The sequence below is a fragment of the Betta splendens genome, chromosome 24, assembly GCF_900634795.4.
Source record: "Betta splendens chromosome 24, fBetSpl5.4, whole genome shotgun sequence".
NCBI lineage: Eukaryota > Metazoa > Chordata > Actinopteri > Anabantiformes > Osphronemidae > Betta > Betta splendens.
Genome location: NC_040901.2, coordinates 8,068,236 through 8,094,026, shown reverse-complemented (window position 1 = coordinate 8,094,026; position 25,791 = coordinate 8,068,236). Strand labels below are relative to the sequence as shown.

General features: G+C 45.1%; 2 protein-coding genes and 2 long non-coding RNA genes across 5 annotated transcripts; 1 reads left to right on the top strand and 3 right to left on the bottom strand.

Moving 5' to 3' along the window:
• Positions 1-4,684: 4,684 nt before the first annotated feature.
• sox7 (SRY-box transcription factor 7) lies at positions 4,685-7,522 on the bottom strand. The gene is made up of 2 exons (XM_029141378.3): positions 7,067-7,522; positions 4,685-6,384 (listed from the first exon to the last, which is right to left on the bottom strand). The coding sequence occupies exons 1-2, from the start codon at positions 7,296-7,298 to the stop codon at positions 5,420-5,422; spliced, it is 1,197 nt and encodes a 398-aa protein (XP_028997211.1). The 5' UTR covers positions 7,299-7,522; the 3' UTR covers positions 4,685-5,419.
• Positions 7,523-9,487: 1,965 nt separating this feature from the next.
• Positions 9,488-16,600, top strand: LOC129603708 (uncharacterized). The gene is made up of 2 exons (XR_008693879.1): positions 9,488-9,567; positions 16,059-16,600. It is a non-coding gene; the product is annotated as an uncharacterized LOC129603708 (long non-coding RNA).
• On the bottom strand, positions 9,648-24,999 carry pinx1 (PIN2 (TERF1) interacting telomerase inhibitor 1). 2 transcript variants are annotated; one of them, XM_029141382.1, is made up of 7 exons: positions 24,902-24,999; positions 24,139-24,248; positions 23,946-24,038; positions 23,748-23,826; positions 23,043-23,132; positions 19,693-19,775; positions 9,648-10,854 (listed from the first exon to the last, which is right to left on the bottom strand). In XM_029141382.1, the coding sequence occupies exons 1-7, from the start codon at positions 24,918-24,920 to the stop codon at positions 10,228-10,230; spliced, it is 1,101 nt and encodes a 366-aa protein (XP_028997215.1). In that variant the 5' UTR covers positions 24,921-24,999; the 3' UTR covers positions 9,648-10,227. The 2 variants fall into 2 exon arrangements, with proteins under 2 accessions (XP_028997215.1, XP_028997212.1); XM_029141379.1 differs by lacking the exon at positions 24,902-24,999 and adding an exon at positions 24,426-24,453.
• On the bottom strand, positions 21,751-23,036 carry LOC114849694 (uncharacterized). Its single transcript, XR_003784670.2, has 2 exons — positions 21,999-23,036; positions 21,751-21,814 (listed from the first exon to the last, which is right to left on the bottom strand). It is a non-coding gene; the product is annotated as an uncharacterized LOC114849694 (long non-coding RNA).
• Positions 25,000-25,791: the final 792 nt, after the last annotated feature.

Below are 25,791 nucleotides of genomic sequence, written 5' to 3'. Positions count from 1 at the left end.
TGTTTTGAATCTGTCAACGTGGCGCTTTAGCCGAAGTGTCCGAGCTCTGGGGACGAGTGCGTGAGTCACGTCCATGTGTCTCATTTTTGATGTTCGGCCTTTAAGGAAACGGTTCCGAGCATCCAGCAGGAAGGGGTTCCTTCAAGCTCCAGGACTCAACAACATCCCGAACGTTACGCCCGCGACGCAAGCTCGGAGGAATGAGAGCGAGCGTGGAAACGATGCCGGAGTGACCCGTCGCCAAGGTCAGGCAGGAGCCTTCTTCCCCGGAGCTTCTGAGCGTAAACAGAGCACATCAAGGCAGCGGAAGTGCCGCGTGTCATGGCTGACGTACTTTATATCTGAATAAGCAGCAGTAAATCACATTTGTTGCTCCTTTATGTATTGCTTTTTTGTTTGATCAGCACCCAAAGACTTCAACGTGTCAAATAAGAAGCTCCAGCTAATATTGAAATTTGAAAGATAGACTTTATTCATCCCATGACGGGGAAACTCTTTTATCAACATTTGACATGTTTTGTTTTATTCTGCAATATAAATCCATTTCACAGTAGGATAATAAAGTTAATCAACAGATCCCATCTCTTCTGGTTACTGATAAGCTTTGCAGTTGGATTAAAAGTGTTGCCGCGCGCATTTGATGAACGCTGTTTGCTGAAATGATCGTAAGTGAGCGGCTCTCAGCCGGTGTCAGAGGCCGTCATCGGGCAGCGTGGAGCTTTGCTTTGTCTATCCGTTAAAAAGGGGCTTTCTCACCGCTGCCATCACTCATCTGACCCATTAGTGCGTCTGCTGCTCAGGATGCGTGCGGAGTAAACTCTGCTGGCGGAGGACGGCGGGGCCACAGCCACCAGAGCAGAGAGTAAGAGCCATAGAACGACACGTAGGCTTTAAAATATGACTTTGTCAGGGTTTGGATGGGGTTGTGGTTCGTGTCTATCAGTATTAACTCAATCAATGCTTATACTTAGCCTATATGCAGGAAGTAGCCCCCTGAGCTAGCGTCAATTAATGTATATAGCATCAAACGTTGCCTCGATCAAAGCGTGGAAATCTGAAAGGACTCCGCGTGTTGTTTCCCACAGCGTGAGATCACACGCGGAACAGATAAGGACGTTCTATCTCTTAAATGGAACGACCACATTGCAATTAGGAAGCACAATAGGAACATCCTCCTCCACATTGAGGTGAAGAGTTACACCACCCCTGGGAGAGTGTGCAGCAGTCAAAAACAAGCCACACAGCACTGCAGCGCGGCGAGCGGCACCGATGCGGACCGGCCTCGGAAAATAGGCCACGCACTGAATTTAGCGCGGCTCCTTTTAAAAATAGGAGCTCGAATCTGTATTAGAACTTTTCAGATGCAGGTTTTCCAGCGTCAGTGATTGTGATGTTTCAAGGGGAGTTTAGTCAAATGCGCATACTTGCGCAGGAGGGCCTAAGATCCCCGCCGCCGTCGCTCTGCTAATCAGCCGGGGATTATGGGTAAATGGAAATCTAGCCTTCTCCTTCGCCGCTTGGCAGCCGCGGCGCTGGCCTCCTCCCGTGCTTCCGCCGGTCGCCTGTATCTGCTCAGAACAGGTGCCGGATCCCGTTCGGCTGCAGCATTCACAGCGCAGGTACGGGTGGGAGGCCCTTGGCCGCGCGCGCGCTCCCCCAAGTTTTCCAGGGGTCCCCATCTGCGTCCCCCGCACATCCTCTGCCACATGGCAGCCGTCCCTCGACGAGTCTGGTCCATTCTTCGTCCAGCGGCGCACACGCCTGCCTGCCACCGCACACTCCGCCTGTTGTTGAGCCACAATGAGATGAAGAATAGCTGCACCCATAATCCCTCACTGTGTGTGTGTGTGTGTGTGTGTGTGTGTGTGTGTGTGTGTGTGTGTGTGTGTGTGTGTGTGTGTGTGTCTGTGTGTGTGTGTGTGTGTGTGTGTGTTTTCATCTTCTCCCTCCTTGGCCAGATTCGGGGCCAAGTACAAATTGTAAACAGGTTATTATGCGCCTGTGACACACTCCAACTGGAAATGCACTCTGACAACATTCAGTGTTTACTGATGTAAGTGTGTCTTTATCCGTCACACGCAGAAGTTTAATTTGGTGTAAAGTTCGGTGCATTTAGTCTTAATGGGTTTGTTGCCTCCTATTTGCAGGGATTAACCAGACAATCGCGTTGAACAGCGACTTTGCTGCATTCTGTGTGATCGCCATGCAGTGGGTTCAACTAGGACACGTCCCAGCATATCTATAGTAAGCAGGTTTAAAGGGCAGCTCCCTCCACGCAACCGATCCGCCTCGGTCACGTAGTTCAAATCAGCCACTTCCTCTCGACCTACAGCTAATACACAGATAACGTCATATAGCAGACGCGGTGGACCTCCGAATGCAGCATGATTGGACGCTGCTAGCTAGCAACACAATGGAGGCTGCAGCGAGGAGACAGTCGGCCTCCTCCGGAGGACACGATACTTAAAGTGATCGTTGCTCCGGTCCCGGCAGATGGATAAGACGTTATACAGCTGGGCTCCACACACACACACACACACACACACACACACACACACACACACACACACACACACACACACACTGGGCCGTTCGTCGCTACCTTGCTGCAGTGAGCGGCAGCTCGAACCGCCGCCGAGTTGTTTGTTTGCCCAAGGAAGTGACATGACGGCAGGGGAGGAAATAGGAAACATAACAGACTACCTGACAGACTCATTCCACAGGCCTGACCTGAGCCTGGAGCCGAGCCAGCCAGCAATCAGAGAGAAATAACAAGAGGACGCACTTTGTTTGTTCAACCTCTGTCCCTCATATTTGCTAATATTGTAAATCTCTTGATCTTGTGCGCATTTGAGTGATGCAATTAGCCCGATTCGATCGATTACGCTCATTGGGGAGGAATGGCTGCACGGCCGGTTCCCGCCGGCACAAAGGGCAGAGCTGAGGCGGTTCACGACTGCAGCGCGGCGAACGACGAAGGGTTTCTGCAAATGGCCGAGACAAACCCTGCCTAACGCCGTGATGAGTCAACTTCTAGGGAGGAAAGAATTGAATCTGACACATTGAGCGTTTTGCCCTCGCTTCCCGTAGCGTAACTCCCACTAACCACTGTCGAGAAAGAAGGTGTGGATGTATTAATAAACTATCAGCTTTAATAAACAAAGAGTGACCTGTTCACTACCTTTAAAATGGGGTTAAATGGAGGTCACATGTTTTCCTTATTTTTAAATAATACTGTAAATAATCTCAGCAGTAATATGATATAATAAAGTCTTTTTCTGCTTCTTAAACTATGACTTATGTCTCATGTCGTGACTGCCTTAAGGTTCTAGTGTGGACTCTAATGTCATGATGCCTGGTTGAGGCCGGCGTCTTTGTCCTTGCCCACGCTACAGTCTCCTACCCTGAGGTGGCGAATGTGATTGTTGAGGCACTGCGGGGCGCGTTCACCGGGGGAGTCTGTGTGTGTGTGTGAGGCTCTGACCCCGACGACACCGGGGCCGATGCTGAAGCAACCGCCGCTTTCTCAGCGCGTGTGCCTGGGGCTCCACCTGTCTGGATCCCACGTCCAAAATATGACTGCAATCACACGGACCCTCCGAGGGGTGCTGAGCTCCTGCAGGCGCGAAGGATAATGATCCCACCCTAAAGGAGCTCCCCTCCACCTCAAAGAGCTGGAAACAGTGATATATGATGAATGTTGTCACTCTGGCCAGTTTAATCGAGTTGTGTTAAAAGGGGAGAGGTCAGATTCACAGTGCATCTGAGACCAAGGTAAAGCAGCCTCCCCTTAAAAATGGCGGCCGCATAGAGACGGGTGAGCTAAGATGCTAATCAGCGCGGCCCCGTTTCCTCCCGCTCGCTGAGCAGCGGGTTCCCTTCCCTCACTCTGGCTCTTTAATGCCGGGCCCAGCCAGGTCCAAACATCCTGACGGAGAGAGGCTTTTCCCTTATCAGTCAGGAAACACCGCTCCTCCGCCACATCCTCTTTACAAGAAGCACGACTCAACCGTTCCCAAAAAATGCAGGAAGACCAGCCAGACTCCAGGATTTGTCAAAAGCCCCCTGAATTCCTTTTATCGAGAAAGAAAAATTCAAGAGAACAGAGGGTGAGGAGGGGAGGAGTGAGGAGGAGAAAGGGGGAAAAACAAGGCAAATTAGCAGGGTATAAAACAGTCAACAAGGCCCCGGGATTTATTTTTTTATTTATTTTGCACAGATTACGAAAGGTCTGCATCAGCAAGATATAACACGGGGCGAGGGGGTGGGGGTCCAGAGTGCCGAAGAATGGCACCCAGAATAAGACTCCGGGAAAACAAAGAGCGGCTGAGATGGAGGCGGGTGACGACGGCCGCGCGTTACACTAATCCTCTGAACCAGGACGGAATGAAAGCAGGAGGAGACGGAGGGAGAGGGATGATGTGATGGAGGGTGGAAAAAAAGGGGGGACGTGGGCGTCGGGACGGGGCCGCTCGCACCGCGACCGCGAGACAGGGCCCGGAATAGACGGGAACGCGGTGCGAGTCCAGATCCAAAGACGGACAAGCTTTGATATATTTATTATGTGAGTAGAAATGTGTTACATCTGCTGCTGCACGATGCCTTTAATTACCAGCAACGTCTAATAGGAAAAATAAAAGGTTGTGCTTGTTGCCTGTGGGTCCAATATCCAAGTAGCTACTGCAATAGTATAAAAATTGACCTTTATTTTAAATTATTGTCTTTCACAAACCTAAATCAGCAAACAGTTATAGTTATTATTTTCCACTGTAGAGGTTACGATTACATATTATTAAGTACTTGAGAAGAAGTATAAACGCCTTTTTTTCTTCATTATACACCGTTCTGTTAAATTGCATAAGAAATGTCCAACTAACACCTCATTCAGCTACAGCTACTGAGGTAAGACTCCCAAACTGAGGAGAACATATGATACAAACATTCAAACGGAAAGCGCTGATAATAGCATTACAGTTAGGGTTTATGCAAAACATCGAAGGACTTAAATTAGCCTCTAAGGAGCGTATGTACAGGCCGAGGTGGCGACAGGAACTGGTGGCATTTACAAGAGGACAAGTCTTTTCCAATTGTTCCTCGGGTTCCACGGTTCAGAACAAGTGGAGGCGTCATACTGTAGTGTTTCGCGTCGGCGTCCCTGAGGTGTCCATCTCCCTTTCTTCACAGTCCTCCAACTGCTCACGTTGTTCTTTCTTCGGCTTCAGACAATCATATTGCTCAGCTTTCAGTCCGGGCTTTGATTGTGTTGGAATGACTTCGCCCGCAGATGCTAATGAGCACTTTTGAAATTACGGATGAGAGAAAGCTCATCAGCATCCGAGTGCAACATCCTCCCCAGTGTCTTCACCCATTTTAAGCATAGTGTCTCTGGCCACGAGTGCAATGGGTGCTGCGACTGTCTTTAGGATATGCCGTAGTTGTTGTAGTAAGCGGCCGTGGCGTCCGCCAGCACAGAAATGAGGCTGGTTTCCGCGGCGCTACTGGGACACGCGGCGGCGGCGGCCGTGGCGGAAGACGCCACCTGAATGTGTCCGGTAACAGTCAGGCCGCCGGCCTGCTCGGGGTGGAACCCAGGCCCAGTGGAGTTCAGGTACTGGTCGAACTCGTTGCGGTCCACCTCGCCCAGAAGCTCGGCCTGGCTCAGCTGGTCCAGAGTCTCCAGGTGGCCCTGGGTCTCCGGCGGGGGGGACAGCTGACCCAGGTGGCCCTGGTGGAGCCCGTGGTGGATCTGGGGGAAAGACGAGGACGCGTAGTAAGACAGCGGCGCTCCTGGGATCAGGCCTCCACTGCCTCCGCTTTGGGACATGTGAGGGATGTGACCTATGTGAGGGGCCCCACAGTGGATTTGGTTGGGAGTGTATTCAGTGTGGTAAGGGGGTGGGCTGCCCATGTGCGACTGGTTCTGATGGTGCTCGTCTGAGGACGAGCTGCCCGACGTGGAGTAGTAAGGGGGGGGCACGTGTTCGTGGTCCATGGCGTCCAGGGGCGACATCTCCGGCGGAGTGGGCAGGCCGTAGGGGTAGGTGTCGAAGCTGCTGCTGGAGCCGGGGGGGTCTCTGAAGCTCCTGACGCTGGGCAGAGCCGGGCCGGGGCTGGGAAAGCCGGCGCCGACGCCGCCGGGGCCTCCGTCGTCTTTGTCGCCGGGGTGACAGAGGGCCCGCTGCTCGGGAACGCCGTTCTGGTCCGGAGCCAGGCCGCTCAGGAGGAAGCCGGGGTCCACTCTCTTGCAGATGCGCTTCAGCTGTTTCTTCCGGCGAGGCCGATACTTGTAGTTGGGGTAGTCCTGCATGTGCTGCACCCGAAGCCTCTCCGCCTCCTCCACATAGGGCCGCTTCTGGGACGGGGTCAGGGCCTTCCACGACTTACCTACATGGGGACGAGACACCAGTTATTAAATGGAGCGAAAACAATGCACTTCATTTTTATATCAGGTTCATCTCAGTTGAAAATATAAAGTGGAATAAAACTAAATATAAATAATAATAAAACATATAACTGCTATATGTGCATAAAGTTATTTTGAAACTCAATTAAAACGTTTTAACTACATTTTATCTTAGTAAAAGTTAGTGTTAATATAAAAGGTAAACATTTAAAAAAACTGCTTGTAAAAAATATTGATTTATTATTATGCCGATGAAACTTGGTTTGAAACTATACTTAAACTTTTCCTTTTCTTTTAAACGCTTAGTTTTTTACAAATACATACCCAGCGTTCAGTGTGTACTTTACTGATCAAATGATTCCCGATTCGCGCGAGCGCCAGCTCTTTATTAAAAGCTGGAAAAGCTGTCGAGTTTGAAAAACGTAATTTTTAGTTTTAAACTTTTTACTTGGTCTGATTTCGGACCAACTGCGATTAAAAGATGTTTCTTTTTTAGTAAGTAAAAGTACCAAACTTTAGAAAGTTCCGTGAAACGTCCGAGGCCTGGCGGTAAAAACATAGCACCAATAATAATAATAATAATAATAATAATAATAATAATAATAATAATAATAATAATAATAATAATAATAATAATAATAATAATAATATTTTTGCGCTCACCCAGCATCTTGCTGAGCTCGGCATTGTGCAGGTCTGGGTTCTGAACCGCCAGCCGTTTGCGCTCATCTTTCGCCCAAACCATGAACGCGTTCATGGGTCGTCTGATGCGCGGCTCCGGAGTCTTGTCCACCGGCGTCCTCTGCGCTCCGTGTCCGTCGGGCCCGTCCCCGTCTCCCGGAGGACACTCGAAGGACTCCGGCCACGACGAGTACGCGCTGATGAGCGCCGCCATCTGCGCTCTCCAAACTTAAAGGTGCGCTCCTCGCAACTCTCGCGGACAAGTTGAGGTGCGCGTGCGGCCGAGGCGACGTCTCTCGAACAACCCGAAGAACTGGACGAGCCGCGCGTTTTTATCCGGCGATGGCTCAGTCGCGCACAGGACAGGTTTGAGCAGAAACCGCAGATGCGCGCGGGCAGCGGCGCTCGTGCGTTATGATTCAGTCTTTCCTGGCGGACACGGGCAGCGCTTTATATTTGAGGAGCAGGTTGCAGGAGAAACCCCGGAGGACTCTCGGCTCCTCCTTGATTCCAACTTGAGCCCCGTGAAAAGAAAGAGCGAGCAAGCAGCATTGCAACACCTCTAACTACTTAAATGACTTTATACTGACAGGTAAACTAACAGCAGGGGAAAACATCACACCTTGTGTTCGTTCTAGTTATGTTTTTAATCTCTGATGAGACACTTTTTGTTTAAAAAAGATCAACAATACTAAAAAAGTTTGTCAAACAAAAACATACTTTTTTGAGAATGAGAAAATAAAATTTGTTGGCCTCAAATGACATCTCGTGTAGTGACGACACAGATTTGGCAACTTGATTTTTTTTTTCTATTCAACACCCGAACGGGACAACCTCATCTAACCTGTTGTGCGGTACTTAACGACATTGCTACCAAACTGTACCGGTTCGGTGGCGTTTTCAGCGTTCAGCTGAACCTGCTGAGACAAAAAAAAACAAACAGAAAGAGCACTGACAAAACCCACTCTATATCACTCTATATTTAGAAATCATTCAGAAATCATTTTGTATCTTATCCTTTTTATCTTAATATACGACTCCCTCAGTGTATTATAATTAGGGTGCAGATCAATTTGTGAAACCTCCACACACATCTGTGGCTGAAAGAGATACAACCAATCGAACACACACCACAAACAAATCAGTTTCCTTCTCCGGGCAGAGGGGGGGGGGGGGGGGGGGGGGGGGGGGGGGGGGGGTGTCAAATCCAGGAGTTCCTGTTGACAGAACACTCTTAGGCTGAAGTCCTGGAGCAGCTCACACTCTGTCTCTCTCTCTCTCTCTCTCTCTCACACACACACACACACACACACACACACACATACACATACACATACACATACACACAGAGAGGCCTAAAAACAGCTCCTGGTCACAGGTCAGATAATATCTTGGTTTGTGATATTTTCGTAAGAAGGAAAAACCCAAAAGGAGCCGTGAACTTTATTCCTCCGGAGTTAAACGCAGGCTCCTACGTGAATCTTAAGGAAGAGGCATCTTTCAGTCAGCACCCGTCAAAGCGAAGCGTCAGCTCAACGTGGGGCGAGTCTCGGCCCCCACAGGAACAGGATACGGCACCTGAAGCCACAGATTGCGCGTAGAGCAGGCATGGCGGTGATATATAGAGCTGCACTTCCTCCCGGCCGGCCTGAAACGGGCCGAGCCGATGTGCAGCCAGTGAAAGTCAGCACAACAGGACAAGTGTGAGCTGATGGAGCAGTCAGACGGCTGGCTGACCGGGGAGCTGGCGGGCGCACATGTGATTAGCCCACTCATTGGGACCACTGTGTGGGACGCGGCGCCATCAACCTGCTGTTGTTCTGGGGGGATGAAGACATGTGGCTGCTGGAGACGTGGAGGTGGGAGGGAGTCAATGGACACAAATTTCCCTTTCACAACTTTTATGTACATGCGCTAAACAGCTGGAGTCCAGGGTTGGGCATCAGCGGCTAAAACCAAAGCTAACCCTTTGTTTCTATTGGTGTGTCCACCTGTGCACGTCCTCAGTGAGAGGTTGAACAAATATTAGACTGATTACGATAAATGCGATTTTCAAAAGGAAAAAAAACATTATTTCTAAAACATGACACTCATTAAAAACACCAATGCTGATTAACTTAGGAGGAATGAAGGCTTGGTTTCCAGCATCCATGTGTGGTACTGCCAGCTTCCAGCGTTCCTGTTGGCCAATGTGTAATATATTGAGGACACAGAGATTCTTGCAGTAGTCGTCACTTTACACACCTAAGTTTGGTAATTTACACCTGTAAATTACCAAACTTAGAATAGTACCTGGAAGCCCCACGTTTGTGATAGTTAAGACCTCGGCAACTTCCTCTTTCCTCCTTTGACTCACCGCCCACATCGACTGCCGAACAAGCCTGGCTTGTTACAGGTTTGTCTGTCAAGTCCAACAAGACATTGCCAAAGCTCATGCATCATGTTTGGAAATGGACTGGACGGCTGTTGGGTTTCGTGTTCAGGTGAGTCGATGTGGGCGAATCCTTAGATAAACTTTAACACTCGTGACTGGCCTAGATTTAAGGAAATAAACAAACAAACGTGACAATTCAAGTTTATTAACTGGAGAAAGGTCCCGTTTGGCACAAAGGTTTTCCATTTTTCCTGTTTGTGAGAAGGTGAACATCAGTTCATATACAGCCACATTAAATGGCCTATACTTATCTGTCTTTGGGCAACAATGTGAAGAGTTTAATTTTACAGGCAGACATCTACAACTGGACAAAAGTGGTTAAAAAACAAATTTAATAGCTGACAGGAAGAATCTTGTATAAACAGCATTGGAGAGAATAATATATGACAGTATTTGCACAAATAATTTAACAGATGGTTTACAACTAACCGGTAGTCTGATACGATCGTACACCATTAATTCATTAGAATCCTATAATTTGATCTCTGCTTAAATGGTTTGTGGACCTCTGATGCCAGTTTCCTTTCATTGTAGAGTGTCAAAAATAGATTCGTATGTGTTTAACAGCACAACGTTCTGGGCCAATCTACATGGTATGTTCCTGCTCAGTTTAATGAGAGGACCGAGCATCTCAGGGTTTCTTCAGAGCTGGTCGTCAACCTTCTCATCAAAGCAGAGTACAGACCTAAACCTAAACTTCAATTCATTCTCAAAGTTTGCTTTTCTTCTTTCTGGACTTGTTCTGCACCTGCTGCTCTTCTACGACACTGTCCACCTCCTCTCTGCGTTTCTTCTTCTTTTCCTTCCCGTCTTTTAATACATTGAGAGGTTGATCATCAGCAGCTTCGTGTCCATTTAGCAGCTCAGTGTCCTTACAGTGTTTTTTATTCTTTTTCTTTTTGGGAGGAGGCTGCTCCTCGCAGCTCTGCTCCACAGCCACATCTGGGTTAAAGCCACAGTTCTCACTAGTCTCACTTTCTATCGTTTTCCTCCTCTTCTTTTTCCTTGGACCCTCCATCTCCTGGATGTCTTCACCTTCCACCACAGTGAGATTAGAACAGCTCTCCTCTGCATCCACTTCATCCTCAGCCTTTTTGCTTCTCTTCTTCTTTTTCTTCTTCTTTCTGGGCTCCTCTGTGTCACCGTTGCAGCTGTGGATGGGACCAGAGTCCTCGACCTGACCTCGAGCCTTCTTCAACTGAGCCATTCGCTGCGCGAAATACTCCTTCACGGAGAGAGTACTGGTCACAGTCTTGGTGATGGACTCCGCGTCCAGTTCAGCACCAGCAGACGCGCTCACCTCCGTCTCACCTTGAGAATCACTGCTGCTGCTCTCCTATTTAAAAAGACACAGAGACAAAAAAAATCAAGTTAGGCCAGAGGCTCGACTGACTCAACATACAGAGACGAGCCATGCAGGTTGTGAAGAGAGCTCAAACAATGTTGATGTAACGATTGGGTGTCAGAGTTTAGCCTTTAAAAGCAGGTAACCATCAAACAACATTCATCATCTTTCCTTCTTCACACAGGCAGCTGTGCGTTGCCTGCACAGTCAGCTCCTTAACTGTCGTCCCTCTGTAACAGACTTAATTTTGTCCCGCCAGAATAAAACAATACATGTCAAAGCCACTTTGACAGAAGTGTCGGCAGTGTGCACAGCATTTTTCACTCTACATAACTGTGGTAAATTAGACTGTGGTCTTTAAAAAGTAAATTTGATATTTATTACTTTAGCTAAATTAACACTATCATTAGAAAAGAAAGGTTTTTTAAATGTAACATGTTTAACATTCCTGTAACAAGAATCAAAAAGGTTTTTTGTATGGTGTTGTATTTTTTTTTCCCCATCATCACTTCTATAGCTCACACTGGGATCAAAGTGGGAGCTACTCAGAGCAAAAAGGTTATAGAATCAAGTGATGATGTCCACAGAAGGAAGAGAAGCATCTGGACACCAACGCCCCTCTTCAACCTTTAGGCTCCACGTTAAACACGACCACTTTTACAATTGCGAGGCACAACGCGGTCGGGATTTTAGCTCCACAGCACGAACAATTTGTCACCTCACGCCTGCGACCCATTTGTCTTCATTTTCCTAATGGCCTACTCAATGCATAATGATTTGTTCAGAAGAATACAGACGCTCCTCCTGAGGATCACGCTAAACAATACAGCAGCACCGTGTGCGACTCCGGAGATGCTGAAGCGAACAGCATTTTTCAAAGCCTACAGATTAGAGATAAATTGAAGGGACCGCTGTTAGGAGTCACTGCGTAGTTTGGCCTTTTACACTTTTACATACAGATCACACTGCTCTGACCCTCAATACTGACTGTGACAGACAGACTAACTGATGAGCAGCTGAAACAATGAATGCAGGCCTTGGGGGACCTACAGTAAATACACTGGTCTTTCTCCAGGGATTGATGTACTACGTCAAATGATGGGTTTAACAGTCAACTCAGAATTATGAAAAGTCTCATGTTATGACACACGGGACTCCTGTAAAACCTCACAAGCATTTGTCTAAACCCTTAAAAGTCTATACATTTACAGTTATTTACGGTTGCCTTGGGATCCAATATATTGATGAACTCCTTTGAAGCTGTGAATCAGACGTGAAAAGGTACAGAAAGGACGATATGTGATAGATGAATATTACATAACGCACACCCCTGACTTTAAAATGAGGAGGCGGCATTGTTTTGCATTTTTCACATGGACCATAAAGTTTTCCACCATTCCAGACCTGGGCTACAAAGAGCCCCAACTTCTAACAAGGGGGACACGGTCAGGTGAGGTGCCATTAAACAAAACTTTACAGCTACCCAGAGAAAATCTATACTCCCCGTTACTGCACAATGGCTTCCTCCTCGCTCGGAGCGGAGATGGGGCTTAGAGCTGACAGCGCCAAACAACATGTAACTGGGATTTGGGAAGATGGCTGGGGGCCACTTTAGAGCTGCCTGTGAAATTACTCTCAAGAGATGGAGAGTGTGAATGAGTGTGGAAAAAAAACAGGAGTGACTGAAGAACATCATCTTCATCAGGAAAAGGCTGGGACTTGGTCTGCTCTCCGTCTGCCTGGGGATCTCCATTAGACCCTGACCCAACAAGCAGAAAATTCTGTGCTGACACAGGCTGGAAACACACGCTCAGTGTGGATGTAAACCTGCACAGCCAGTCCGCATTACTGGCAGCCCTGGAGATTTTTGTTGGCCAACACTGAGGGCAACATGTAACCAGGACAACTCTGCCGCAGTGTTTGAGATCGTGTTTCACTATTTCCAGGTGTCGGTTATCTCCTCTTGGCTGCTACCATTCTCAAGCGCAGTGCGAATAGTGATATCAAAGTGCAGACAAGAGGCACAAAGGAATACGTTCACACCACAAAAGGCCGGTGATGCCATTTGGAAAATTTACAAAATGCATGTTTGTCACGCAAGGACAGCAAACCATTAAGTGTTTCTAACGTTACAATAATTCACTGACTCGTGCGCACAGAAATATACATCTAAAGCATGCAAATTATATTTAAAGCAGATAAAGGAAAATAGTAAGACACACAATTAAAGCATTTAAATTAAACTACCAGATCTCAAAACGGGTTTTAACGCATTTGTTGAATCATAATTGCTGGAACCAGAGAAAGGCCAGACTTTGCTAGAACACAGTGGGGTTGAGAAGTGGAGGTTTGGAGAACACACCTATATCCAGCCGCGTCTAGTCCTCCTCCCAGACCCAGAACCCCAGGAAAAGGATGCGCTCAGTGCACTGTGTGCAGTTCTGAGATAAGGCTCCTTCAGCAGAGGAGCGGCCTGGCTGGCTATCGGGCCCTTCCTGCTCCGCTTTCTCCCCTAGCGGGGGATGGGGCCGGGGCTGGACAGGGAACACGAGGAGGGGGGTCCGCTGAGGGTCCCAGAGAAAGAGACAGGGTGGGAAGACGTTCAACAGGCCGCCTCCTTCAAGACACTCCAAACCTATCTGTCTCTGCTAATGTAGCCAATGGAAAGCCAACAGCAAGGCGCGTGCCAGGCTGCCAGGATATGAAGGCCAACATATTTAGGAGGCAAGTCAATCCAGCCAGCAGAGGAACGGCGGAGAAGGTTCACTGGAGTGCATGTGGAACTTCTGACACTAGATGAGCTAATATATAAGAAAAATCAGTCAACATATGCATTCATATCCACTAAACCCACTCCATTACACGCAAGGTGGGAGACAATATTAGATGTCTCTGATCCTAAAGAAATTGAGTCTGTGCAGTTGCAGAGGACAAATCAAGTGAAGCTTTCAGTGTAGTCAATGGGATTTTTACAGTGCGGTACTTGAAACATGGAAAGCGTAAAAGTCAGAGCCTGTGGTGGGCAGAGATTACATACACGTAGGGAGAGTGATATGTATGCAATTGTAAGGCGGACTAAATATATTTATAAGAATGCATGACATTACAATGTTTACATTTATCCCACATATTATAAAACATGCTTATGCCTCTCGCTCTACAAGGAATTCTTTAAGCAGATTAAAAATTGCACTCTGTGCTATGCAAAACTGGGATGTTACACACAAGGACCTCACAACAGAACATCCAGAAGCGCTCAGCCCTCAATGACATCAGTAATTCCTAAAACACTACTCACTCGATAGACCAACTAAATGGGAGTCTCAAATACTGCAGCAGAATAAATGCGGGGCCGATTCTTCTACAGCCTCATATTTAGAGCGTGTGCTTCTCTGGACAGTCGGCGCCACAGACGCACACTGCAGACACTTCTGTCTTTTCTTGCCGAAAAGAGAATCAGATGGTGACCGTTAAGCCGCATAGGTGAATTCCACATGAACGGAAAAATAGCCCATGTGCAAGCTTGAAACAAGCAAAATACAATTAAGTTGTAAGACACCCTAACGAACCCGATCATGAATGTTCAGCTTCTGAAGAGCTTTCATGCAAAGGTAGGAGAAACAACACAAACCCCGAGTCATTTTATACTGTAATGTCAACCCAGACAGTTTATGTTTTTCTTAAAACAGTAAAATAACATGAAAGTTGTTATTTAATACACACATTGACCACTTCATGTCTGACTAATCAGCTTCATGAGGCCAAACTACTTCCTGGCTTTCACATTAATTAGCATTTTACAAAGCTGCAGTTGCCAGTTTATGTAAAACTGCCGTTTAGCATTACTTGCTATTTTTTCTTCTTCTTACCCAATAATTTCCAGCCAATATTGGTTGGGTCTGCAATTGCATGAGTGTGCCCTCATTGTCCTGCCACAATAATAAATTTGGCGGTACTCAAGGTCTATGGATCAGGCCCTGATTAGCCAGCTGTCTGTCCCTGATGAGCACCCAGGTCCAGCAGGCCATCCTTCATGGGCCTGACGTGGGCGGACGGAAAAACAGGTGAATCTTATTCCCTAGTAAATAAGCAAAAACTCTGGATGACCATCAATATTTTTTAAGTAATGTCACTGCCTCTGTAGTGACAATAATATTCATCTTCACCTCCTGTAGAAATAATATTCACAAAAAATGGTAAAGAGCCTTACGAACCTTAAGAATATTAAATACCACACGTGGAGGATTCCACACAGTTTTTCTAAAAAGATGTAGTTTCTATGTGTAGTTAACAAAACATGTCTGTTGAAAAATTGCACTTGGTGCAGGTTTCTCCTAGGTAACAAATGAAGACCATATTATGCATGCGGCATGACTGCTCTGCGCTTGTTCGACACTGCAGACGACTGCCGACAAAGCCCTCCGAAGAGAATAGGAGCCCCCCAACCACAACCCCAGAGAAGATACCGTGATTATTTCCCCCCGCTGTGATTTATTAGATTAAAGAGTCAGTGATTAAACGGTACTCGGTGCTGTAAACAGCCGAGAGGGCTGGAAATCTTTGGGCGGTTAGCTGCACCAGGCAGTAATTACCCTGGCCTCATGTATTCGAGCTTAGGCCTGTAACTAAGAGACGGACGCCCTCTTTTTCTTTTTTGTCCTCTGCTAATCTGTAAGTGTCAGCGAGCTGGCATGGCCAGGAGGGAGCAGTCCACACAACTGCCAGGGAGGTGGGTGGTAAATGTGTGTGTGTGCCTTCGCAGGAGAGGCCGCTTGGCGGGTCTTGATATTTTCAGCGGCAGAAGCAAAAGGGCCTGTCAACAAACATGCTCTGAAAAGGGAAAGCTTTCGCTTGAGGCAATTAGATGTTATCTGAGAAGGTGTTGGAGCTCCTCAGCCTCACAATAACCGAAGCTTTCAGCCGGTGGACTGGCCTATTGAAACGACACATTTACACCCTTATGTCCTTTCAGTAGATCTAGTTGACAAACAACTAAGACAAAGAACTTTCCACATTTATTTTAATGCAGTCAATGACAAATGCAATCAAACTATTCTCATTTCAAAACCAACAGAAGTTGAAAATGTATCTCCTGCAGTTAAGCTAAAATTAAAATGTCTCTCAAATGTTTAGAGCAACAACTGCGAGGACCTTTTTAACCAAAAAACTGAAAATTAATTAACTTTTACACCCAGGTCTCCATAGCAACCTGTGAACCCTGTACTTTTAGAGTGCGTGCTTTCTTCTGCCGTCAGCAAAGTTTGGCCGCTCGACTCCACCCACCGGTTCCCTGGCGCCTTGCCGACGCATCTGCCAAACGCTCGGGCCCCCAACCCACGTCACCCCTGCCCCATATTCCTCAAGATGGAGGCATCGAGGGAATCCCCACTGTCGAGCTATTCTTCATGTGGACGACGCGTGGGCAGGAAATACTCGCAACAGGTGCCACCCGACGAGGCTTGATCCTCAGCCCTTTGTGCCTGAGCAGGAGTGGGAGTCTGAGAGGCCGCAGGGGTCATGGTGACCGGAGAGCAGGCTGCACCATACCGACCGTGAGACTGGAGGGTGCGGACGTCAAAATGAGGCTTGGACCAAATTACGGTTGGACTATTTGTCTTCGCTGACATGTTTAGGGAGTGCAGAGCTACAGAAACAGTAGAGTGGAGACTTCTTAATAGATGGAAGATTTGGTTTAAATGTATAATACTGAAATCATTTTTTTTTTTTTTTTTTTTTTTTTTTTTTACAATAACCAGTACCGAATGTAAAAATCTAAGGTTTTTTTTAAAATAAAATGTACAAATTATGTACACGTGCACAACATTTTTTTGTGCTGAACACCCAAAAAGCAATGTAGGTGGAAAAATAAAACTATGGCTTGTTTCCACCTTTCATCCGAGCTGGCGCCTTTAAAAAATGACTAACTTTTGTTGATATATGAATCGGCGGGGAGTCTATTTATCAGCAGGCCCTCTGCGGTCGCCCGCTTGGGTCCCTCAAGTCACAAGCTGTGTCGCTCCCCTTTGACTGATTAATTAGCCAATCAGAGGACATTTTTCACTGGGCGGCAGAATGGTTTATTTCAGCTAATGCCGGGCTTTCTAGCTGCGGCCCGTTGGAGCCTCGTCGGCTCTTTCAGCCTGCCTGAGTGGCTGGGCAGAGGGGCAAGGGAGATAAATCAAGCTGGGCTGGCCCTCCATGTGGCTCCCCTAACTAAACCCCCTGAGAAGGGCACAGAGAACTGGGAGTGGTGGAAGGAGAGGGGGGACGTAGGATGGCCAGGGGCACTGCTCGCCCGCCGATAAGCACGGGGAGCACAGGGCTGCCAAAGTGCCTTCATTTAGAAGTGGCCGGGGCTTTTTGATATCTCGGCAGAGAGCGCCTGTCGTTTGTCATGCGGTGAGTAATTGTGTTGAGGGACACAAGAGGAGGCAGAAGATGAAGGGGGCTTGCAAGCGTGGGATGGGTGATGGATAACGGGGAGCCGTGTGGATGGACAGGTGCTCCACTAAAACCTGATAACTCGCACTGGTCAAGGAGTATTAATGATGATGAGCTTGTGCTTTCGAATAGCGACACGAGTGAGAGGAAAGAGGGTCATTCAGCTTGTGAAGTCATTCATGAAAACTAGAGTAGAGCAAATAGGGTTTGTCCACCATATATAACCCACAGAGCCTCATGTATAGAATATTTTACTGCCACAAATTATTAATGAGAAGGAATTAGGGTCTATGTTTGTTAAGTAAAATACTTTATAACCTAGTAACATTTTTATATCGTAAGTGAAAGAGGAGTTAGAGAGAAATATAACAGATCAGACTTAGTGCCTACCTTGATATAAATAATTAACAAGCTGAAATTTATATTCTGTTCCATCTGCTCATGTTCTTTTCAACACATGCACTGCTGCCTTTGATGAACAGAGGTAGGTAGGTGTGTGTGTGTGTGTGTCTGCGTTTCAGGGAGTGTTGTGAGCAGCGATAAGACTCAAGCAGGAAGCACATCACTGCAAAGGAAGGAAAACCCAAGCAGTGTGAGGGGGTGGGGTGAGGGGGGGGCTGCTGCTGGGAGACAACAGTGGGTGAGGGGGTGAAGCACTGGAAGATTCATGTGGAGGAAGGAGGGCAGTTCTGGCGAAGCCAATCGAGATTTGGTCCGGTCTCGTGGCCTCACCTTGTCAGGATGCAGACATGTGATAATGCGACAGATTAACAGGCCCCTGCAAATTAACTAACACAATAGCTGTGTTTATACAGTCACTACTTAAGAATACAACGGTCTGTGTACTGAGATTATAGCTAGTGTGTACACTACATGGTGGTCTGCTATAAGCAGACTTTGGGACAGCCTGCACAATGCCCAAAGCTCAATTGGTCCATCAGCTTCTTCCCAACAACCTCAGATGTTGCTGGCCTTCAACACGAGGCCTCATGAGAAGCTATTGTGATCGTGTTCAGTTTTCGATATGGTCAATGGTGTCCCTCCTGGCTGAAAAATAACAACCCATAACCAAACGATTAGGGACAAAATGGTGGTGTGTATTTCTTGCATTTCCAATGTTAATCAGCTGGGGACCTGCAGCCATTGTGATGCTATGGCTCGGCACCTGCTTGGGAATAGAGAAGGTTTTTCTCCTGTACAATTTATGGATTTCAAGATGCCAATTTCTTCAAGCCAAATGCTTGAGATAAACAGAGGAAGCCAGCAAACAGCTCCTCTGAGCATAAAGTCCAAAAGCTCTGCTTGTCACTGTCCTTCAAGCTTTGAACAGGGTCAGCAGTCCACATGAAACCATGTTGAGTTAATAAAAGGTCTACTACTAACAAAATACACTTTAATAGATATGCAAAATAAAAAAAGACAGATTTTAGGGCATTAAGCTCAATGGTCTTATCAAATCAATTTGTGTTAGTATCTAAACGTTCTACTAAATTTAAAAACAGTAAATCAAGCTAGATTCAGTCCATTTTCTGACTACATTTGGTAGGAATTCTAATAAAACAATTTATTCATATCTGCAGGCAGGGCATTCATAATAATAAGTAGAAGCTACCAAATGTGCACAATCACTTAACAGAGATTTGTTTTTTGCTAAATAGGTCAACCGAAGGTACTTGAAAACTAACTTGCACCTCCCGGAGCTACATTTCAAAAGCATAGGAGGCAGCACACCCGCCAAATGGACAGGTCACGCTTAAAGTGACCACCGGTGCCAAAGGCTATTCGACAACTTTTGTGCAAGCGTCATCATTTTAGATCTCTGCAGTTTTGATCTCCCTTTAATAATGCCCGCTGGCTCACCCAAGTACCTGATGTGAGCGCGCCAAGACAGAGGCAGAGACGGAGGATGGTGCGAAGGAGAGGGGTAGGGGGTGAGGGTGTACATCCTTTAAGTGGATTTAGGTGCCCTTGCCACCATCAGTGGCCTGTTGGCAGCGTTAAAGCAGCACGCTGCGACATAGCTAATCTAGGGCCACAGGCTGCTCAGAAAACTGGGCCCCGTGGAAGCAGAGGTGAGCACATGATGCTGCAGCTACTGACGGAGCCATTAGTGGTCAATTACCAGAACAGAGGCAGAAAAACTTGAGCCATCTGGCCAGAGGTGTGTCATCGTCTCCCCTCATATGCACTTAAGGCCTGAACTCATCACAGCTACTGTTGTCATTCACATTTGGGGTGTCTAGTCATGGTACTATGGAAATAGGTAAAATTGAAAATGTAACCACACTGCTTTAAAATTTGTTATTTAATACACACACTGGCCACTTCATTAGATTGCAAATGAACCCATGACAAAAAAGAAACAGGTCTAAATTCCTTGTCTCTTACCTGCTCCCGGTCTTTAACAGATTTAGCTCTCTTTCCAAAGATACAGTTAAGATCTGATTCACTGCGCGAGGACAGGTCCTTCCCTAAAAGCAAAGGAGCAGCATTACTCAAGGCCCAACATGAGAACATACAACTTAGGTCACACTTTCCTGGACAAAAACAAAAAGTGTACACATTTTTTAGCAAAACCTTTTAAATATAGGGAACTCAGTCATTGCACAGTTAGGTACAGGGACATTTCAGTTTGTGCATGTGGTATGTTTTGGGAGTGAAGGGGAGGAGGCTTCTGAGCAAGAGAGGTTTGCTTCTTGCTCCAGGGATAAAACGACAAAGAAAAATAAACCGGCGACAACGTCTACCACGGCACGCCTCCGGATTCCCATTTTCAAGCCAGGCCTCAAAGACTCCTGTAGCACACAGTCGCCTGTCTCAAGCCTGGGTCCTGTTCGTACAGCTGCATCCTCTTCCTTCAGCACGGCTCTGATAACATTTGGTTATTTATTGCTTTTAAACCTCTATCTTCCCCTACTCCTGACTTTGAAAGTCACTGCTCACACAGGTCTAAGAAGTTAAACCAAGAAAGTATGTTGCAAACAAAATAAATAACAGGGGTCTATGATGTTTGTCATCTAGTGAACTCAGGTTAAAGGTAAACTGTTTTGGGTCAGGCAGCTCTCATAGGAAACCCAGGCTTTGAGTTCAAAGACCAAGTAAAAACGGATGTTCTGTTAAAAAGGAGTCTAACGCTAAATTTCCCTTGCAAACGCTGGACGAAGCACCGCTCACATTAAGTGTCAAGTGTTACCTAATCCATGGTCGTCATGGTAACAACCGTCAGTACAGATAACAAGTCAAACCAGACTTACAGATCTCAGACGTCATAACTGACAAATGCATAATGAAAAAAAACTTAATTAGTTTAAAAAGAAGAAAATAAATGATTGATAGTCAGACAGTCATATGTCCCCAAAACCCCCTCTTTCCTCCAAAGCATATACATTAGACCCATTAACCCAAAGGCTGCAATAAAGCCACACTGCAACGCAGCAGAGAGCTGTAGTTAAACTCTGCATCAACCATGCTCACTGCCCTGACAGGTGATAGATGGCGGCAGCAATTAAAACTGGGTTACTGGTTTATGCTGTGGGCCCCAGACCTTGGCGGCGGAGATTTTGGTGCCTTTTCCCCTACAAACAAAGGCCATCAATCCTCAGAGCTGGCAGTGAGGGAGCCTGCGTGAACAGGATATCAATAAAAAAAAGCATGCGAGAGAAGAGGACGCCGGCATTAAGAGGGAAAGCAAGACTGGTTGTGCTCTCTGTTATTGCAACCACACATTCTGTAGTTAAACTTAAAAAAAACACTCAATAAATGACTATTGTTTATAGGATATCAATATTTCAGAAAGATTTTTTTTTTATTGCCAAAGATCAAATAACAATAATACAATTTTGAAAACACCATTAAATACCAGTCAAGTATTTACCAGGTGATCTTACTGGTTGACCTTTGGCTGCCCACCATCAAGAACTATAGCACTATTGCCTGACTTTTTCATCCTCTCGTGTAACAAGCTTAGTGACACTAAGTCCATTACGAGCCTTAACTTGGCAACAGAGGACTCTGTGGAAGCATGCAAACGGGCGTGGCGACTTTCACATTGCCAGGTAACTATCTGGATGTCCATTTATAAGTCAAAATGAGACTGGGCACAGTGACTATATGAATAGTAATGAAATCCATAACTGATTTAGCTGTAATAAAATATTTCCAACATCTTAGATCTTAGACTTGACCTTTCGCTGTAAAAGCGCTGAAGGTTTGTGCCTTCCGTACCACTTAGGAACTGAACTCTCACGTTTTCAATTAAAGCAGGAGTCGTTTATGAACAAACAAGTAGTGCCAGCGTCTCTCCTGTTGCATGACAACGTCGGTGGCTTCTTTGAAGACAGTTAATGCTGTTAAATTGCCAGTTGGATTGACAGTTCGTCTGCGTAGATTAAATTTCACTAACATTCTCGAATCCATTGCTCCTTAAGCTGACAGAAAAACGCAATGCAGAACGCAGTGAAAATTTATTAAAAAACAGCAGTTGTCTTAAGTGCTAATGCTTCCAACTCTCCTGACATTTTCAAACAACTGGCAGAGGTAACAGAAGGATCTCCACAAACGGATTAGTATCAAAGTCTCGTAGAATCAGACTTAATTAGTTGACGACAGGTTGGGGAATAAGGACACCTTAAGGCAAATACGATAAAAGAATTAAAATAAAAGTTCACAGAGAGCACAAATGTTAGGCAGAGGACAGACAGACAAACGTGGCCGGTGAAAACAAGTCATCGTCACAGCCCTAATGTCCAGGCTTTGTGTGTTAAGTGGTGCATCTCATCTGTCAGCAAGGTTTTTTCAACTCCTGCCAAATTAAGACCACAAAAACAGGGTGAGGAGGGTCTTGAGGAGAGGCCTCAGTCATGTTTTATCTGGTGCGGTCATCTAGTAGGTCACACAGCCCCTGGGATGTATTTTTTTTGGGGGACCAGTAAATGGACATGCCAGATGCCCCAAACAGGAAACAGGAAGGTGCTACTGAATGACGTAAAGCATTAAAGGCTGTTCCAGGTGAGGCTAAAGTTGAGCTATTTTCCCATGTACACTGACTTGATGAGATAGATCTGAATCAAGTGACAAACTAGTATAGATTCATTACTTCAAAATATATTTGAGCAGTTTGGGACTCGTTCCTTAGTTTAAAGGAATGCAATGAAAACAAAGAACACATACCATACAAATAAAATTTAAGTGCAATCCAAAGCAGCATAAGAACACTGCAAAACTCTAACATGTGTTCTTGTCATCGTGAAACTATACTGCATGTCCAAATGAAAAGACTGAGCAATAAAGCTAGCGGTTTTTCATTTTGGTCTCCAGTGTTCCTGACCACCAAATTCCTCCTCCTGCCTATCAGTGTACTGGCCTTGACCAGCAAATCTTGACTTCCTGACGTGAAAAGGAGTAATGAAAGATCAGGGAAGAGTTATTAATAACCTCCCCAAGCCCTGACTGGACCAACTAACCCAGCGCAGGCTGCATAAGATTGTTAAACGTCTGGGCCAAGTGCTCAACAAGGGATAAAGAAGGATGTCCATGTCTGCAAGCTTACAGTTACACAGACTGAAATTTTAATTAGAAGCAGAGGGGCCTAGTTTAGTTGCTGACATAAAATCTAATGACCAATCAACAACTAGTATGACTTGTGATAAAAAAATTAAAAAAAAAAAAAACATTTCATTGATTTCACTAAGAGGAGCTTATTCCTCTGTTCCATGTCAGATGCCACAACACAAACTCACCTTTTGTGAACTTCATGTAATGGACCCTTTTTCTGGAGGACTTGGACTTTTCTTCCAGGCTAAAACCTTTCAGTTCATCTTCTGGAGGCTCTAGAACAATAAAACAAAAAGTCTAATCATTTATCAATTTAATATAACATGCTGTTGTGAGTGTACCAGACTTCCACCAGCTTCCATACATCAGCTTTGTTTCTGACAGGATAGTGGTACTGTGTACATGTTGCACTATGGCGCCCTCTACTGTTTAATGAATAGACAAAACACTCCATAAAAAAAGGAAAAGCTGTACGGACAATGCTCACTCAAACTCAAAGTCAACTTTAATGTCAATTCAACAATATGTTGTATGTATGTTTTCACATACAGAGAACTGAAATTACGTTACTCACTAGCTTGGTGTAGTCATGTGATGCAAAGCTGCTAAACTGATGAAGCAGAGGTTATAACTGAAAAACTAAGTTATTCTATATGTTTATCTAAAAGTATGTGTCAATGCTAGATAGGACTGCCGTGAAACTTAAAACTTGAACAAATAATTACAAATAAATCAAAGAAATGAAAAACTAATGGATGTCAGTACACAATTCTTTGGCAAGAGCATAAAGAACAGCCCATTTAAAAATATCAAAGCACAGAGATGGAACAATAATTAAACTCAACAGCAAGATGTGCAATGCACAGCTTAAATAAGCTTCTTGTACATACCGTTGCTGTTTTGGCCATGGTGGTTATTGAGTTGAGCAAGAAGGTCATTGAAATCATCTTGGTGTGCGATCCAATTGTCCTGTGAATCCAGAGGATACATTTATTTAAATAAAAACAGGACAAGCACATCTGTTTAAGGAACACTCAAAGAACAAAACTAGAAAACCTTAAACTGTAGCAAATAACAATCATGCTCACCTCATAGCTGGCATTTGCTCCAAGGCCATAATTATCGTTTTTCACTTTAACTTTAATGTGATCGGTGGAGCCCTGCTCACTCCGGCCCAGGCCCTTAACACAGGGAAATTGGAATATATCAACTATGTCTCATCAGCTTCCACTTACTAGTCTAAAATTATTATACCCATTTAAAAAAAATGTAAACACTCACCTTTCCCTTTGACCAGCCCATTCTTTCCAGCATCTTCTGGCCAAATTTGGAGTCATCATTGCTCCAGGCACTGTTCCTGGGGTCAATAGACCACTTCTGTTTCCTCCGGGCTGTAAGTGACCATATTATTACATAACCGTCAGCCAACAGATATATGACAAGCTCACACTGCTAAGCTATGCTTACGACCCCTTACACATAACATTAACCCAGAAACGACACAATGCGATTGTATTTACACAGTTTACTCTAATTCTACAAAAACTCCTTATTTGAAAACAACATACCCGACTTATACATTTGAGAACACATATTTCAAAACACCAGTTTTACATAATTAATGAATCTGCAACAAAAATCGTGAAATTAACGTTTAAATGTCCGCATTAAACTTTCATCAATGAGTATAATATACGCAAGAAAACACAGTGACTGACATCTGTCACATAGTCAAACAGAAAAGGTCTTTAAAATATTAATATAATAAAGATATCCCGCTGAAAAAATAACCAATAACAAATAATTATAACTAAGAAGCCGGTTCACATTCAATGACACGTGTTTACTAAGATCACTCAAGCTAATGCTAATTTTGGCAGCTGGTTTTGTCCGTATTTTAACAAATATTAGATGTTTTTCTGAACTATATTTCTTAACAGTAGCTAACGTTAGCAGGGTTAAAGATATAAAAACTAAAGACATACACTGTTATATAGAAAATAAAACTAAAAATACATTTATACTTTGGACAAAATGTACATACGCTCTGCAAGCATGGACATCCTGGGGTCCTTAAAGAGCGTGACGTAACGCAGGTAGCCTCAAAAAATGCCTGAACACAATAAGCGGCCAGGATTGTTTTTCGTTGTGCGTCTAAATATTCAGTATAAAATGCGAGTCATGCTTTACGATGACTTTAGTATAAGCAGTGGTATTATTTCATTGTATCTATTTGTTGTATATTATCGTTATTAATTATCGTTTATTTCTGCTAATCTTGATAGTCGCCTATAGATGGCGCCACAGTTACACAGCCACATTATGCAAAGTCGATAGGTGCACTGGGTAACTCAGGTTCAATGAACCCAAAACTACCCACGAGTGATTGTGAGAATAAAGTAGATTTAAGATGAGAGCAAATAAACAACCAAATAAATATTTTTAATTGCAATATAAAAACAAATACATAACCAATGTACGATTCAGAATATAATCTGCTTATACATTAACCCAGTCAACACAAAGACACACACAATGTAAAAGTAAATAATTTCAGCCTGTAAAATGATTTCAATGTCACAGCAATTGCCATATACAGTACTATGAGTGGTGCTTTGTGAGCGGTAACGATACTGTCATACACATAATATTTAGTTACGTTGCATAACTCCCCTTGACATTAGCTTTACTGTACAAGTTTATGCTCGGGACAAAAAGCTTAAATCTGATCTGTATCACTTTCAAGGAGTGTTTGCTTTGGGGAGGAGCCAGTCTTTCAGGTATGACTAAGAAAAATTCCATTGTAATTTTTAACGTAAACAGTGTCTGAAATGTTACATAACTTCCAGACGCCAAACCTGTCTCACTAACACTCACACAAACATTTTCAGTACCACTTCATTCTTTTTCTCACCAGAACTTATGCCTGTTACA

Coding starts and splice junctions, on each gene's coding strand:
- sox7 (XM_029141378.3), bottom strand. CDS start 7,298: ATGGCGGCGCTCATCAGCGCGTACTCGTCGTGGCCGGAGTCCTTCGAG. Junction 6,385..7,066: donor CGAGCTCAGCAAGATGCTGG/GTGAGCGCAAAA, acceptor GTCCCCATGTAG/GTAAGTCGTGGAAGGCCCTG.
- pinx1 (XM_029141379.1), bottom strand. CDS start 24,450: ATGTGTTCTCAAATGTATAAGTCGG. Junction 23,133..23,747: donor CCATGGCCAAAACAGCAACG/GTATGTACAAGA, acceptor TTATTGTTCTAG/AGCCTCCAGAAGATGAACTG. Junction 19,776..23,042: donor TTACATGAAGTTCACAAAAG/GTGAGTTTGTGT, acceptor CTTTGCTTTTAG/GGAAGGACCTGTCCTCGCGC.